This window comes from Ahaetulla prasina, chromosome 2 (assembly GCF_028640845.1).
Source record: "Ahaetulla prasina isolate Xishuangbanna chromosome 2, ASM2864084v1, whole genome shotgun sequence".
Lineage (NCBI taxonomy): Eukaryota > Metazoa > Chordata > Lepidosauria > Squamata > Colubridae > Ahaetulla > Ahaetulla prasina.
Window position 1 is genome coordinate 211,039,108 of NC_080540.1, and position 14,257 is coordinate 211,053,364.

The 14,257-nt window shown below is 39.5% G+C and overlaps 1 protein-coding gene across 1 annotated transcript in view; it reads right to left on the minus strand.

Moving 5' to 3' along the window:
- Positions 1-12,624, minus strand: part of SVEP1 (sushi, von Willebrand factor type A, EGF and pentraxin domain containing 1) — a 159,204-nt gene extending 146,580 nt beyond the window's left edge. Inside the window, exons 1-3 of the mRNA XM_058173212.1 lie at positions 11,727-12,624; positions 2,845-3,100; positions 1,088-1,264 (exon numbers count right to left, since the gene is read on the minus strand). Coding sequence (XP_058029195.1) covers positions 1,088-1,264; positions 2,845-3,100; positions 11,727-12,266 — 973 coding nt within the window. The 5' untranslated portion in view covers positions 12,267-12,624. The remainder of the gene's footprint in view (positions 1-1,087; positions 1,265-2,844; positions 3,101-11,726) is intronic.
- Between the last annotated feature and the right edge of the window lie 1,633 nt (positions 12,625-14,257).

Genomic DNA, 14,257 nt, shown 5'->3' on the forward strand with positions numbered 1-14,257 from the left:
TTCATTCAGAAAACTGGACAAATTTCCCCAGAACTCCTTCTACCATTATCACAATTAACTGAAGCATATCATGTAACTTTTTCTAACCTACAGATTTCTACTTTCATGTACATCCATGACAACCTAGATAAAACTAATATACTTGTCACATCACAAATTTTGACTAGAAGTACAAAGTTTTGCTCCAAGTATGGTTATATTATTTTATGCTATCTAAGATCTCTACTGTGGAGAGAACATGGCAAGGCAACATATTGGTACTGGTATCAAGCCAGTTAGGAAATCCATGAAGTGTATTGACTCTCAAGATATATCCAATTAAATACTGACAATATTTACAAGAAAATGCAAATTATATAAAAACAATTGTATGTATAGCTAAATAAAAAACTGAATCTGAATGATAGTTTGGGTCTACTGATGTCCAAGATGGGGCACTTGAAAGATGACAATTTCTCATGATTTCCACAAATAAGAAATCCAAGTTTTCTATCAACATACTCACTAGACACTACAGCTGCGATGGCGAACCTATGGCACGCGCAACCCTCTCTGTGGGCACATGTGCTGTCGCCAGCTGCTCTTCTGGGTTCTGTTGCGTGCATGCGATGGCCAGCTACTCTTCCGGAAGAGCAGCTGGCCGCCGTGCGCAAGTGCACTGGCCAGCTGCTCTCTTCCGGGTTCCGGTGCTCGCATGTGCTCCAGTTTTGGCACTCAGTGAAAAGCTGAAAAGGTTAGCCATCACTGCACTACAGTATAGACAAATTCTTTGATGGGTATTTGTATCATGAGTGGGGTTTTTTTGGGGCCTATATGCATTACATGTAATTTGTGAAGTCAAATTTAACATATCGAAACTCTAAGCATGGAAATTGCATACAAAAACAAGGAGCTATGAGCCATTTGGCTGGCTAAATATTCAAGTTTGGACTTTGGCTATCTTGAATATGTTATAAATTCTGTAAAACCATTCAATCTATTGGTACAATAAGTATGGTGCTGGGATATACAGCATTGGGAAGCTTTAAACAACCTTGCCCAAATCCAAGCCTGATATAAAATATAATAGAAGAAAATAGTTACTAACCTGTACATTCATGCTGTAGTCCTTTGCCATAGTATCCCTTTTCACAGATACACTCAAAGTGTCCTGTGTGAGTACCACACTTGCAACTTGCCATGGTATCACAACAATTTTCAGTCCCCTCACAAAGATAGGAGCAATATGCTATGTCTTCCTGAATGTAACTTCCAGAAGGCAGATCTGTAATTAGGATATTTGGGAGGACAGGATAGGGGTTCCAAATAAAAAAGCAAATAAATAGTTAGAGACATCTACTCATTTAGTTTTTTTTTAAAGTAGACATTTCATTGAAATGCAAAAGTAAGCTAAATCCTAATAGTTAAAATTACTGAAAAAATGCTAATTATTTTAAAATCCATTTATGTTTCCTGTTCAAGTAGATATTTTATGAGAATAAGAGATCAATTAATTTCCAATGATAGTTCTGCTCCATTTCGTTAAGGTTAACACTTGGAAATCTGCATCTGTGAATTAATTTCCACAGATACAATGGAATTATTATCCTATGCAAACTTTATTATAATAAAACTGAGCTGCAGAAGTCCTCTCATTCAGACATTATTGTATCTATCTAGAAAGCATTGTTCTACTCTTAAAAGATGGAAAATAATCATTAAACTATACATTTTAATATTTCCAATTCTATCTGACGTTACCCAGTAAATTATTCAGGTAAAGTCTCTTGAACATATGGTTAAAGTGAGTTCCGTAGACTTCAATACAAACAATTATTCTCTAATCAAGATATTCAAAGAGAAAATTCCAAAAGTCTCTGACTTTTTATAAAATGTAACTCAGTTTTTAGTTTTTGCATTTATAAAATGCAATTCATTTTCTTACAACTCTGAAAACCTACACAAGTTTAAAAATGTATCTGGTATAGTTCATTTATTCAATGTAGAAATATTGTATATTGAGTTAAGAAGGCATGATTTAATGTGCTGCTTAAGTCTCTATGTAAGTGTAAGTCATAAGAGGCAAAAATAAAGTCAATGGATTGTTCAGAACTACAAAAATAAGTTGTCCTGAAAACTTCATTTTAAATATATGAGATCGGGGTGATGGGTCACAAATAATTCTTCTTGAACCTGCCACACACACATTATATTTCCATGTGTAATGAAAGACACTGAATCACAATCAGAAGAATTATTTTAAAATCAAAATGAACATCTTACTTTGAAAATAACTACAGCAGTTGGGCAAGGGATACGATTGAGTTTCACAATGTTATGCTTGCGCAATGAATATCTTCCAGTTAATCTATTACAGGTAATCCTCGACTTGTAACAGTTCATTTAGTGACTGTTCAAAGTAACAGTGGCACTGATAAAAGTGACTTATGACCATTTTTCACACTTACAACATTGCAGTATCTCCATGGCCACATGATTAAAATTTGGACACTTGGCAACTGGCTCGTATTTATGACTGTTGCAGTGTTGCACAGTCAAATGATTCCCTTTTGCGACCTGCTGACAAGCAAAGTCAATGGGAAAGCCAGATTCACTTAACAGCCATATTACTAACTTAAAAACTGCAGTGATTTGCTTAATAGCTGTGGCAGGAAAGGTTGTAAAGTGGGGCAAAACTCACTTAACAACTTTCTCGCTGAGCAACAGAAATGTCAGGATCAATTGTGGTCTTAAGTCGAGGACTACCTGTACTGGTGTAACGGCCATATATTTCAAATTCAGATCATATATTATCCCTGAACTTGAAAACATACAGGTAATCAAAGCCAGACCTAGATCCAATACCTTCATGGAGAGCTCTGCGCGCTAAAGCTTCAAACTCTGCAAAACTGTGGAGCAAGTAGCAGTGTTCCTCCTTTGGGTGAGAAGCCATGTCATTCAGCTCTCTGATATTGCCTTGCCATATCCCAAACGTGAAGATTTCTACTCCAAAGTCACGCAAGGATGCTGCAATGGGACGAGGATCCCCTCCATTGGAATATCCATCCGTAATCAAAAATATTACTTTGGTAGCATTTATGCGGGAGTGAACCAATATTTGCTAGAAAAAGAAAAAAAGGGTGGGGAGGGGAGGGGAAAAAATCAAGCAGAACTATCAAATTGGTGATCTGCTCATGGGTTTTTCTACCAACATTTACTCTCTTTTCTTATACAGTTTAGTTTTTTGAAGGATTACTGTAAGATCAATATTTCTATGTGAGACAGAGTATAGTACAGAATGGAATAATGCTTTTTGGATATTGTTGTGTCTCGTCCGATCTCACCACAGCCGGGGCCTTCTTATCTGCTTCCGAACATGGAGGAATGTCCTAGTATGCCTCCCGGCCCCAGCCCTGGCTCCATGCCCAGACAGGCTGAAGAGGAGGAAGTATCTCCAGCCCCCAGCTCTGGCTCCATGCCCAGGCAAACGGAGCAACTAGACCCCTCCCCCTCCTCCACAGCATGTGAGCCTGAGGGAGGTCAATTGCCAACAGCTGCAGACTGGAGTGACCCTCGCGTCAGAAGACTTGATAGACGGAGGCAACAGAAGGAAGGGAGGGGCAGGCCTGGATAAGTGCTGAGTCATGGAGCTACACCCCATGGCCTATATAAAGGACCTGCTTTCTGGCATTCTCTGAGTCAGGCAAAGTCTAAACATATCTTGCTGAAGTCACTTTCTGGTCTCCTGCCTGCCCTGAGGACTTTGCTAGGACTTTGGCAGAGCTGCAGAGGCACGCCTGATTCGGATTTCCCTGACCCGGCCGTCAGCGGAGGAGTGGGACACGACAGATATTGGTGAAAGATTTTCCCCCCCACCACCGGTGATGGTCTACTCCTTTCCCTTTTCTGATCACACCACAGCGAGGCAACAATGCAGAAATTGTTTGACACTGCCTTTGTCTGGAAGCAGAGGTGGGTTTCAGCAGGTTCTGACCAGCTCTGGAGAATCAGTAGCAGAAATTTTGAGTAGTTCGGAGAACCGGTAGTAAAAATTCTGTCTGGCCCCGCCCCCATCTATTCTCTGCCTCCCAAGTCCCAGCTGATCAGGAGGGAATGGGGATTTTACAGTATCCTTCCCATACTATGCCCACCAAGCCACGCCCACCAAGCCACACCATGTCCACCAAGCCACACTCACAGAACCGGTAGTAAAAATTTTTGAAACCCACTACTGTCTGGAATGGTGTTTTTTTTTTTTTCAGTTTTCCACTACAGCTTATATAGTTCTGGTGATTATCCATTTAAGCTAAATCTATTCAAATCATTTAACCTTTAAAGAGCAAGTTATGCATATTTCAAGTTACAGCGAGCTTTTAAAAATTATTTCTAAAGGAAAATATTATCCTATTTTCTTTACTAGCATAATTAATTTCATCACTTCCACTGCTTTTCCTAGAAGGCTCTTGTGACACAGAACATATATTTGAACCCATGGGAGTGGCAGGTAACCAAAATGGCAGTGATATGGGGCAAACAGGCAGGTGGGGACAATTGAAGGCAGTCTCTTGCCTTGGGGCTGGGAGGGACCCAGCTGGGAATGGCTTGAATTAGGATAGGTCCTTGCTTAACAGTCATATAGGACACACAATAACAGCAACAGGGACTAGCCAAATAGCAATCATTTAAGCATAGCGGTCATGTGATATTTCATTTAACAACTATTTCATTTAGCAATGGAGTTGCTAGTTCCATTGCTAAATGATCATTAAGAGAGGACTACCTATACAGTTCCTTTGTTTTGTGAGATTGATAGCCAGCTATATACATTTGAATAATAAAGTAAAATAAATAAATTACCAAAGAAACTTTTCTTTTCCAAATTATTTCTATATGCAAACTCTTTCTGTCACTTCAGATTTTTTTTGTCCTACTGCTGTTTCTTAGAATTCTGCAGAAATTATACAGAATTACATATTACTTCATTTTTCATTTGATTTAAGTTTTAGGTTAGGCAAATAAGTTTTGGATATTGGTTAAATATGCATTTTACTAAATTTAATTTGATCTAAATAAAAACTAAAAACTGTAACCCATCAAACTACTCCTGTTTTTAAAAAAGAATAAATTTAAACATGTAGCAATGCTTAACAATTGGGAAGTTTTGAGGTTAAACATGTCTGAACCAGTTTTGTGCTTATTCAACGATTTATATATACATCTCTCTCTCTCTCTAAGAGATTTATTGGAAGTTTTAGTAGGTATGAGCAGGGATATTTTGGAGAAGATACTTCATGTTAAATATGATTGCCGAATCTACACATAAGGAGGAGAATGGAGAAACAGCTTCAAAATGCTTGAAGCCCCTTCATTCATTGAGTAAAATGTAATTTGCCTTTTTAAAAAAAAACAGCAATCATTTCATCTGTATTAGGATTTATCTAAAGCTTGCATTGGTTTCTAATCTCAAAATGTTAGGAAACTGTGCTTTCAGTTGTAACAGCCAGTCATAGAAGATTCTGAGGGGTGTAAGCAGATTTGGCATTGTCTCTGCAGTCATAATTTAGTTATCATAAATTTTAACTGCAAAAAGAAACAGATATTACAATTATTTAAACATATTTGATTGGTATTCACTCATACAGAATGCCGTATTTACCAGCTAAGTTTTCAAATAGATCAAGAAGTAGTTTTCATGCCTTTCAAATTTGTCAGAGATAGTCTTTGGAGAGGGGGCTTTCCTGAAATAACTCTGTTAGTGTATAAAGTATTTATTTATTAAATAAATATGCATCCACACACTTCTTGACTGTCAGTATACTTACTGACATTGTTGGTGGGATGCAGGAAATTACTTAGGGGCATAGTATGAAGGCCCCCTTTAATTTTATCTATTTCCCTCATGCTGTTTTCTTCAAAAAAAGTTGAACATTTTTTGTAACTTGTAGTGTCTGCTTCTTTCATGGTACTGCAAGTTGTAGGAAGTAAATAATTTAGGAGAGGATCTCTTCATAGGCAAAGCCATGGTGGAGAGAAGAATAAAGGAAATAACATTATGGAAATGTGCAAGAAGCTTAGAATGTAGAAAGAACAAATATCTGAAGAAAGACATCACACACTGAGTACATTTTTGCACAGTAGAATATTGCATGAGGCAAAAAACCTGATCTATGACATGAGCAGCTGATATAAAGCAAGTTAGAATAATCAAAATCATAGGGGATCACATATGAGCCAGAACAGAGGTGGATTTCAGCAGGTTCTAACCAGTTCTGGAGAACTGGTAATGGAAATTTTGAGTAGTTCGGAGAACTGGTAGTAAAAATTCTGACTGGTCCCGCTCCCATCTATTCTCTGCCTCCCAAGTCCCAGCTGATTAGGAGGAAATGGGGATTTTGCAGTAACCTTTCCCTGGATTGGGAAGGAAATGGAAATTTTACAGTATCCTTCCCCTGCCACGCCCACAGAACCGGTAGTAAAAATAATTTGAAACCCACCACTGAGCTAGAGGACACATTCATATGGTTTAGGATGCTAAAATGTTTTAGGTTTCTATTCTCTAGCTAGGAAAAATAGAAACTATAGTCAGAAAATAACCCTACGTAAACTCTAAAGCAAATAATATGCTCAGCTGTAGGGAATAGATAGGATATATGATACAAGGAATTTATAATAAACTATGAACCTGGTTGAATATATCATCTAAAAGTGTTCATCAACAAAGGACAGAAAGGACTAGAAAATGAGCAATCCCATGGATAAATTATTACCCATCAAGCACGTAAGAAAGGGTTTATTGAAAATGATTATTCTGAAGAAAAGAAAAACATGTCCACGATAAAAAAAAACCCATGCATGCTTACAGTATTCTGTTTAAGAGACACTTTATTAAATATATATTAAACTGAACCAAGTGGGGAAAATATACTTTTGTGGCTGGCTGTTTCCAGTGTGATAATATTAACATATGAACATATTAAAAAGAAATGACTACCACAGTTTTATGAATAAATCAAACAAATAAGTAACTTAAATAATTCCTATGAATTTTTGCTCATGCATTATATCCTCTTTGGTCCAAGGCTTTCACTCATATGGAGGATAAAGAGAGTTGCAAACAAGAAAAAAAGATATGAATATTAGCATTGTTATTATGGTTGTTTATCAATATCCTGTTTGTTCAACAATCCTGCTGAGTACAGCTCTCAGCAAGCCAATAAAAAAATTGCTGAGTGTATATACACATATTTATAGATAAGCATGTTTACAGGTACCTCATATAAACAGTGAGGTGGAGGGGCTTCAGTAAGGATTTTAACTGGAGTTGGTCATTTACATTGATAAGTTAGGGAATCTGGTCACTGGGAAAAAATTATGGGCATTTGTACTTTTTTCTTTATTTGATATTCCTTTTTGGTGGGACCATCTTAAATTTACAGTTCTATTTCTTTCTGAAGAATAAGGTACTTAAAATGCTGAAGCAATGTTTAAAATTTCTTCAAAATTCTTCTTAGACAGTCATCTCTTTTACAATTAATTAACCGTGCAATTAAGTTCCTCTATCATCATGTAATTGATTAACCTGCCAGGACAAGGTCTGTTTTTTCAGTAAATATTTCTCTTAACCCAAAGTGGAAAAACTGAAGTATTTTTCTTTCTAATGCCACTTAAAAAGATAACTAATTGCAGTTGTCTTTAGCTGGACCACTAAGCAATAATAAAATCAGGGCCTTTGTTTCTTTTATTGTAGAATGTAATTATACTTTCCAGGAAGGAAGTGCTAAAATAACTCAAGGGCTCTCCTTGGCCTCTAAAGACAAATTTCTTAAAAAGCAAAAACCAAACAATCTACAATTAAAGTTGGATTTAGAGCAAGGGTGGATAACTGATCATAGTGATATCATAAATCACAGTTCTGCAGCAAATGTATATATTTAATTAGTAATCAATTATCTTGGCCTCTTTGTGTTTCCTGACAAATTTTGACTGAGGTCATTCACATATCCAAATAACATTATCCTTTCTTTCATCTTGTGTGTAAATTTTAACTAAAAGAACACTGCTATGTGAACTTCTTTCTTCTCTACTGAAGTATTTATAATACTTACATGACTTCTAGAGCTGTGCATGCTTTGAACGTTCTTTGGAAGAGATGGCTCTTTATAACCTGAGTGACTGAGAAAAAAGCAGCTGCTTTACATGAGTCAACTCATTAAAGGAGCTTTGGCTTTAAAGAGTCACATAAAAAGCAAGTGCATTTTTCTCAGGAATCTGTACAAGATTGAAGCTGTAATCTGGCCTGCAAAAAACGATCAGTCTTATTTAGCTTGAAAAACAGTGGAATCTTTCCCATCAAAAAGATAAACGTAGCTTGAGCTTGAAAATAGAAGACAATGGTATAATTTTTCATAGGAAGAAAATAAAGATGATTATTAAAGTATAAGTTCTTCTATTTCCTGAGTAATTTTAATATAATAATAGTATTATTTGGTCAGTAAATATAGCAAACTTTGCAAAACAGCTGTATTATCTTAATTATTGCAATATGCTATTAATGTTACACCTCCCTATACAAACTGAGCACATTGGTATGTTATGATAAACAAGGATAATAAAGTTACTTTTGAATTGGGATCCTTGGCTTCTTCCTCTCCTCATAAAACCTAGTTTGAAAATAATACTACTGTAATGTTTGGCTTTGTTCTGCAAGTCCCTCTGCCAAGAGAAAGCAAGCAGCACACTTGCTCTTTCCTTATGCCTAAAACAGGACAATCAATATATAACACCATTAAGAAAACAAATAATTTCTATTATCATATTTTCCAGGTCTACATATTTCTTTTAATTTGTCATTTATCCAAGCTACAAAATTCCATTCGTTGAGGAAATTCAAACTGCATGGGACAGAATTGATTTCTGAAAAACCTTTCTTCTGTGTTCTATCCTGCATAGATGGCCTCCTCCCATAAAGTATAAATAATTTTAAAACTAGTTCTCTATTATCTTCTTTCCTGGATTGTATATGTATATAATATATCTTTCTGAATTTGTTCATGGAACATATTTGTCCCATAATCAGTTTCCCCTTCAGGATCAAGGACTACCTGTACCCATCATTTGACTCTGAGTCCAGTTCAAACACTGAATTTCAGACCTTAATTTACAAATTCCTTTTTGCTATTTAATTACTTTGTTTTTTATGCCTGGCATATGAGGTCAACACACACCCCCTTTCGTTTAAATAAGAATAGTCAACCAGCATCTATATCTACAGTCCTCCAAAAGTTGCTGAATTCCCATAATTTCTCACAACTGATTGTGCTAGCTAAGCTGATGGAAGCTAAATATCTGTAGGACAATATATGGTTTATCCTGCCAAAGACAATACGGTATGCAAAGCACTTCAGAATGCATTGACCATATACAAAGCAGTTCAGCATTGGCAGTGAAGAAGAAGGTACACAAAATCTCTCGACAACTTTTTTTTCTTTTAAAGTCTTTTTAACCACTTTATACCCTCCAGTATCGCTTCTATATCCATATGTATTTCACTCATATTGGTGTGAAACTTGATGGAAGAAACATTTGGGAAAAACATTTCTCTGTGAAGAACAGCTGTGATGGAATGGATGAGACATCCTGTTACATTAGGCTGTGGAGAAAATAAATGTAGTTATGTGGTTTGGCTCTGAATATATGAAATAAGGGTCAAATTTTATGTTTGTGGGATATCTGAGATCAGAACTTCCAGGATAATTCTCTGGGACTAAAAACATCTGTGAGAAGTTTGATTTAGATTAGGGCTTTTTCCGTGAATGTTGGGAGAAAGAGGTGTTTTCCCTTACTAGTTTCTTGTAATAAAAACTGACCTGCCCCTCAAACGTCATTAACAGTCAACCAGAAAAAAAATATGGATACCTCTATTGTATGTTTTTTCAGCAGAGCATCTGTGATGAAATAGAGATCCATGACAACTTATTTGATAATATACTTATTAGTTTCTAAGCTTTCACTGTATTTGCTTTTTTTGCTTCCATACTTATTAGCATACAGGAGATTCTGATTAGGGAAGATGAGTGGAGAAAGCATTTATTATATTGTCTCTTCTTGTATGATAGGAATTATGAAGAACGGTTGCAGGAACTGGGTATGTCTAGTTTAACAAAAAGAAGGACTGGGGAGACATGATAGCTGTGTTCCAATATCTTAGGGGCTGCCACAAAGAAGAGGGAGTCAGACTGTTCACCAAAGCACCTGAGGGTAGAACAAGAAGCAATGGGTGGAAACTGATCAAAGAAAGAAGCAACTTAGAACTAAGGAGAAATTTCCTGACAGTTAGAACAATTAATAAGTGGAACGACTTGCCTTCAGAAGTTGTGAATGCTCCAACACTGGAAATTTTTAAGAAAATGTTGGATAACCATCTGACTGAGATGGTGTAGGGTTTCCTGCCTGGGCAGGGGGTTGGACTAGAAGGCCTCCAAGGTCCCTTCCAACTCTGATGTTATGTTATGTTATGTTATGTTATGTATGACATCATTAAAAATCATCTAATCCACCATCAATATTTTTTCATTAAAAAAGAAAAGACACTGAAAAACCACGAACTGCCAATGTCACAGCTTGTTCTACTAAAGTTCTCCTGGAAAAACACTGCATTCTTACAAATGTAAAAATGCATACACATTTTGTATTTTGTATTATCTGGGATAACCCATTCAATCCCTTAATTGTGCTGCTGTCAGGAAGCCACATGGGGATCAATCACTTGGCCATCTTTATCCATCTCACAAGTGTCTCTAAAGATGGACTTTTCTGACCCAATTTTCCAAAATATATTAAACAGTCAAGTTGCAAATAAATATGGTATCCTAGAATGACCATTTTCTTCAAGCTGGTACCCTCTAGATTGAGGGTCAGAATCCCCAAGTATTGATCATGCTGTGTGGAAATTTACTGAGTCCGACAAGCATGGAAAAAGCTGCTATAGAAAGTTCATGCTTGGTGTGTGCCCTGCACAGTTATTTGAGCAAAAAGCATTCAGAAGTGGCAGCCAAAATTGTGTTAGGGAAGCCCACGCCATTTTTTTCAAACTATTTAATTAGCAAGAATCAGTCTCATGGAAAATGTTAAGAGAACATGGCTTTATCGCTTTAGTTGTTATGTCAAGCTGACTTGTTATGTCAAGCTGACTCGACCAAGGCCACAAAAAGAGCACATGTACTCCTCGACTTACAACAGTTCATTTAGTGACCATTCAAAGTTACAACATCACTAAAAAAGTGACTTATGACCATTTTTTACACTTACGACCATCACAGCATTCCCCACCGCCATGTGATCAAAATTTGGATGCTGGGCAACTGCTTCACACTTGCAGTGTCCCTGGGTTATTTGATCACCTTTTGCAACTTTCTGACAAGCAAAGTCAACAGGGAAGCCTGATTCACTTAACAACCCTGTTACTAACTTAACAACTGCAGTGATTCACTTAACAACTGTGTCAAGAAAGGTCGTAAAATGGGGGCAAAATGCACTTGACAACTGTCTCACTTAGCAACAGAAAATCTGGCCTCAATTATGGTCCTAGTAGAGGACTCCCTGTAATCAGAACTTGGCAGGGATTGGAACCCAAGTCTCAGTGGGTTCTAGTCCAGCACTGGAACAGGTCTCTAACGCATGCCTGAATAAACTGCGTGTTTTTATCCGGGGTTGGCAAATTAATTCCAGATTAACCCCAGCCAACTTACCGCGGCTTGCTGGAAAGCCCCCTTGGTGTAGGTGCCGCCCCCTCGGTAGCCGATGGCCGGGATTTCGCGGCTGAGTAGGGCGCACTTGTGCTGCCGCTGCTGCGCCCGAGTGGGAGGCGAGATGTAGTCCACGCGTGGCACCACGTTGTTCTTGGAGGAGAAGGTCACGATGGCCACCCGCGTGGCCGTGGGCACGACCGGGAAGTCGGAGAGCAGCTTCTTGACGAAGCGCAGCTCGCTGAGAAAGTTAGCCTGCCCCACGCTAGACGACTCGTCCACCAAGAAGACCAGTTCCAAGCGGTCGCTCTTCTCCCGCAGCTGCCTCACCTGCCGCTTGAAAGCCCGCCCGAGTTTCTCCACTTTGTTGCCCGTGGTCGCCGCGGGCGACTCCGACAACAACGTCCCGGAGGCGGCCGGCTTGAACGGAGCCGAGAGCGCCGCTAGAGAACTCAAGTTGAAGGGGCGATACAGGCTGCGGGGCTGCGCGGGCGCCCACGCCAAAGCCCCGCCGACCCACAAGCACAGCCCCGCGAACCACATCCCAACGGGCTCGTCCGCCCGTCTACGATTAAGTCCTTTTTTTTTTTCTTCCCCGAGTTTGCTCCCTCCTCTCACGCCCGGCCCGGCCCTTTTTTCCCCCCCGATGGCTGGGTTTAAGTCCCCCACTCGCTTCACCGCCGCGCGCACGTGGCGAGGGCTTGCGCGCGTTTGTCTCGGTTTGGCGCTTCCCTGCTAAAAAATTATTCTCCTTTCACCGTCGCCGCCGCCCCCTCGGCAAGCCCTTCCCCGCCGCGCTCGAAAGGCAAAAAAAAAAAGGGAGATACGAGTGTCTGCGCCCTCCCTTCCCGCCGCTTCTTCTACCCCCGTCCTCTTCCTCGCTCTGCCGAAGTTGCTGCTGCCTGAGATTCCTTGTCACCAGAGCCCCGCCGGTGTCTGCCAGGCTGTCAACATTCCCAACGCAAACACATCGGCACCGAGGCTTAAGCTCTGATTGATCCCATATGTCTGGCAGGCAGCACCGGACGGAGAAAAGGGAGGGGACGCGAGAAAGGGGACGGGGAGTGGGGGGGAGAGAAGGGAGGAGAAGGCCCGCGACTCGATGGATGGCTCGAGATGCCAGGAGGGCCACGGTAATTGGAAACACTTTGTGCAACAATAACGCGCAGCGGGAGACGCGGGGGGGGGCGTACTTGGGTAAGGGGAAAGGTGTGTGTGTGTGGGAATTGCTTTCGGGAATCCTCGGTTTGCTTCCCCGACGTCTCTTTATTGTAAGGGAGGCGAAGAATGGAATGTTACTTTCTTATCTGCGCCGAGAGGAATACCAGGTCAATACCAGTATTTCACGGAGTCTTTTAACAGCCCAGCATTTCAGGATATTTTTCTTCACTTACCTGACTTAGAAGGCTTATCTGCACAGGGGCTAATTCATTCTTGGTACATTAGCCAGAACCTGCCACAGGAAAAGAAAAATGGACAAAGTACCTCCCTCCCTATTGCTGCTGTCTCCTCTTGCAACTTTTGAAGGAGTTTCCAGACAATGCTAGCTGTGGAATCTCTACTGACAAAGAGATCACAGTACTGGTAGTCCTCGACTTAACAACGGTTCATTTATTGACCGTTCAAAGTGAACAACAGCACTTTAAAAAAAAGCGATTTGAGACCATTTTTCACACTTATGACCGTCGCAGCAGGCACGTGGTCATGTGATTTACATTTGGATGCTTGGCAACTGGTTCATATTTTATGACGGTTGCAGTGTCCCGGGGTGATGTGATCATCTTTTGCGACCTTCTAACAAGCAAGGTCAATGGGGAAGCCAGATTCACTTAACAACCATGTTACTAAACAGCTGCAGTGATTGTGGTCATAAGTTGAGGACTACCTATATTGGAGAAAGAAATACATGACAACCACAGTGTACAATGTGGTATTACGAGTACTTTTGGACTTACAGCCGGTGGTTTAGTGACTATTTGAACTTAAGATGGACCCAAAAAAGGGACTTACAACCTGAATTTGAGGTTTCAATGGCCCGGGCCCCTTTCCATAGTTATGTGACTGCATTTTGGGCTCTTGGTAACCGGCCTGCATTTATGACAGTTTGTAGTCTCCTATAGTCGTGTGATTTCAATTTATGACATTTTGCCAGAAACTATCATTTACTTTTGGTTTTTGGCAAACAATGTCCTATATTGAAAAATGGATTTGCTTAACAACTGTGGTGTTCGCTAAATAACTGCAACAAAAAAGATCATACAATCGGATGGGGTCATGTGCTAACCCACTTAACAATTGCTACAACTTACAAACCAAATTTCAGTCAGAAATGGACGACTACCTGTAGTATCACACTGCACATTTAAAGACTTGGAAAGTTAGTTCACCAACTTCCGTAAGTAAGCAGTGCCATCTCCGTCTTATTGAGTGGCCTCTCCTGGAAGAGTGCATAAAAATATATAACATTTGCTGCCCTCAATGCTAATCCATGTCCTGTTTCTTCAGAATCACTGCTGAAGGTGACTGATTTTTCC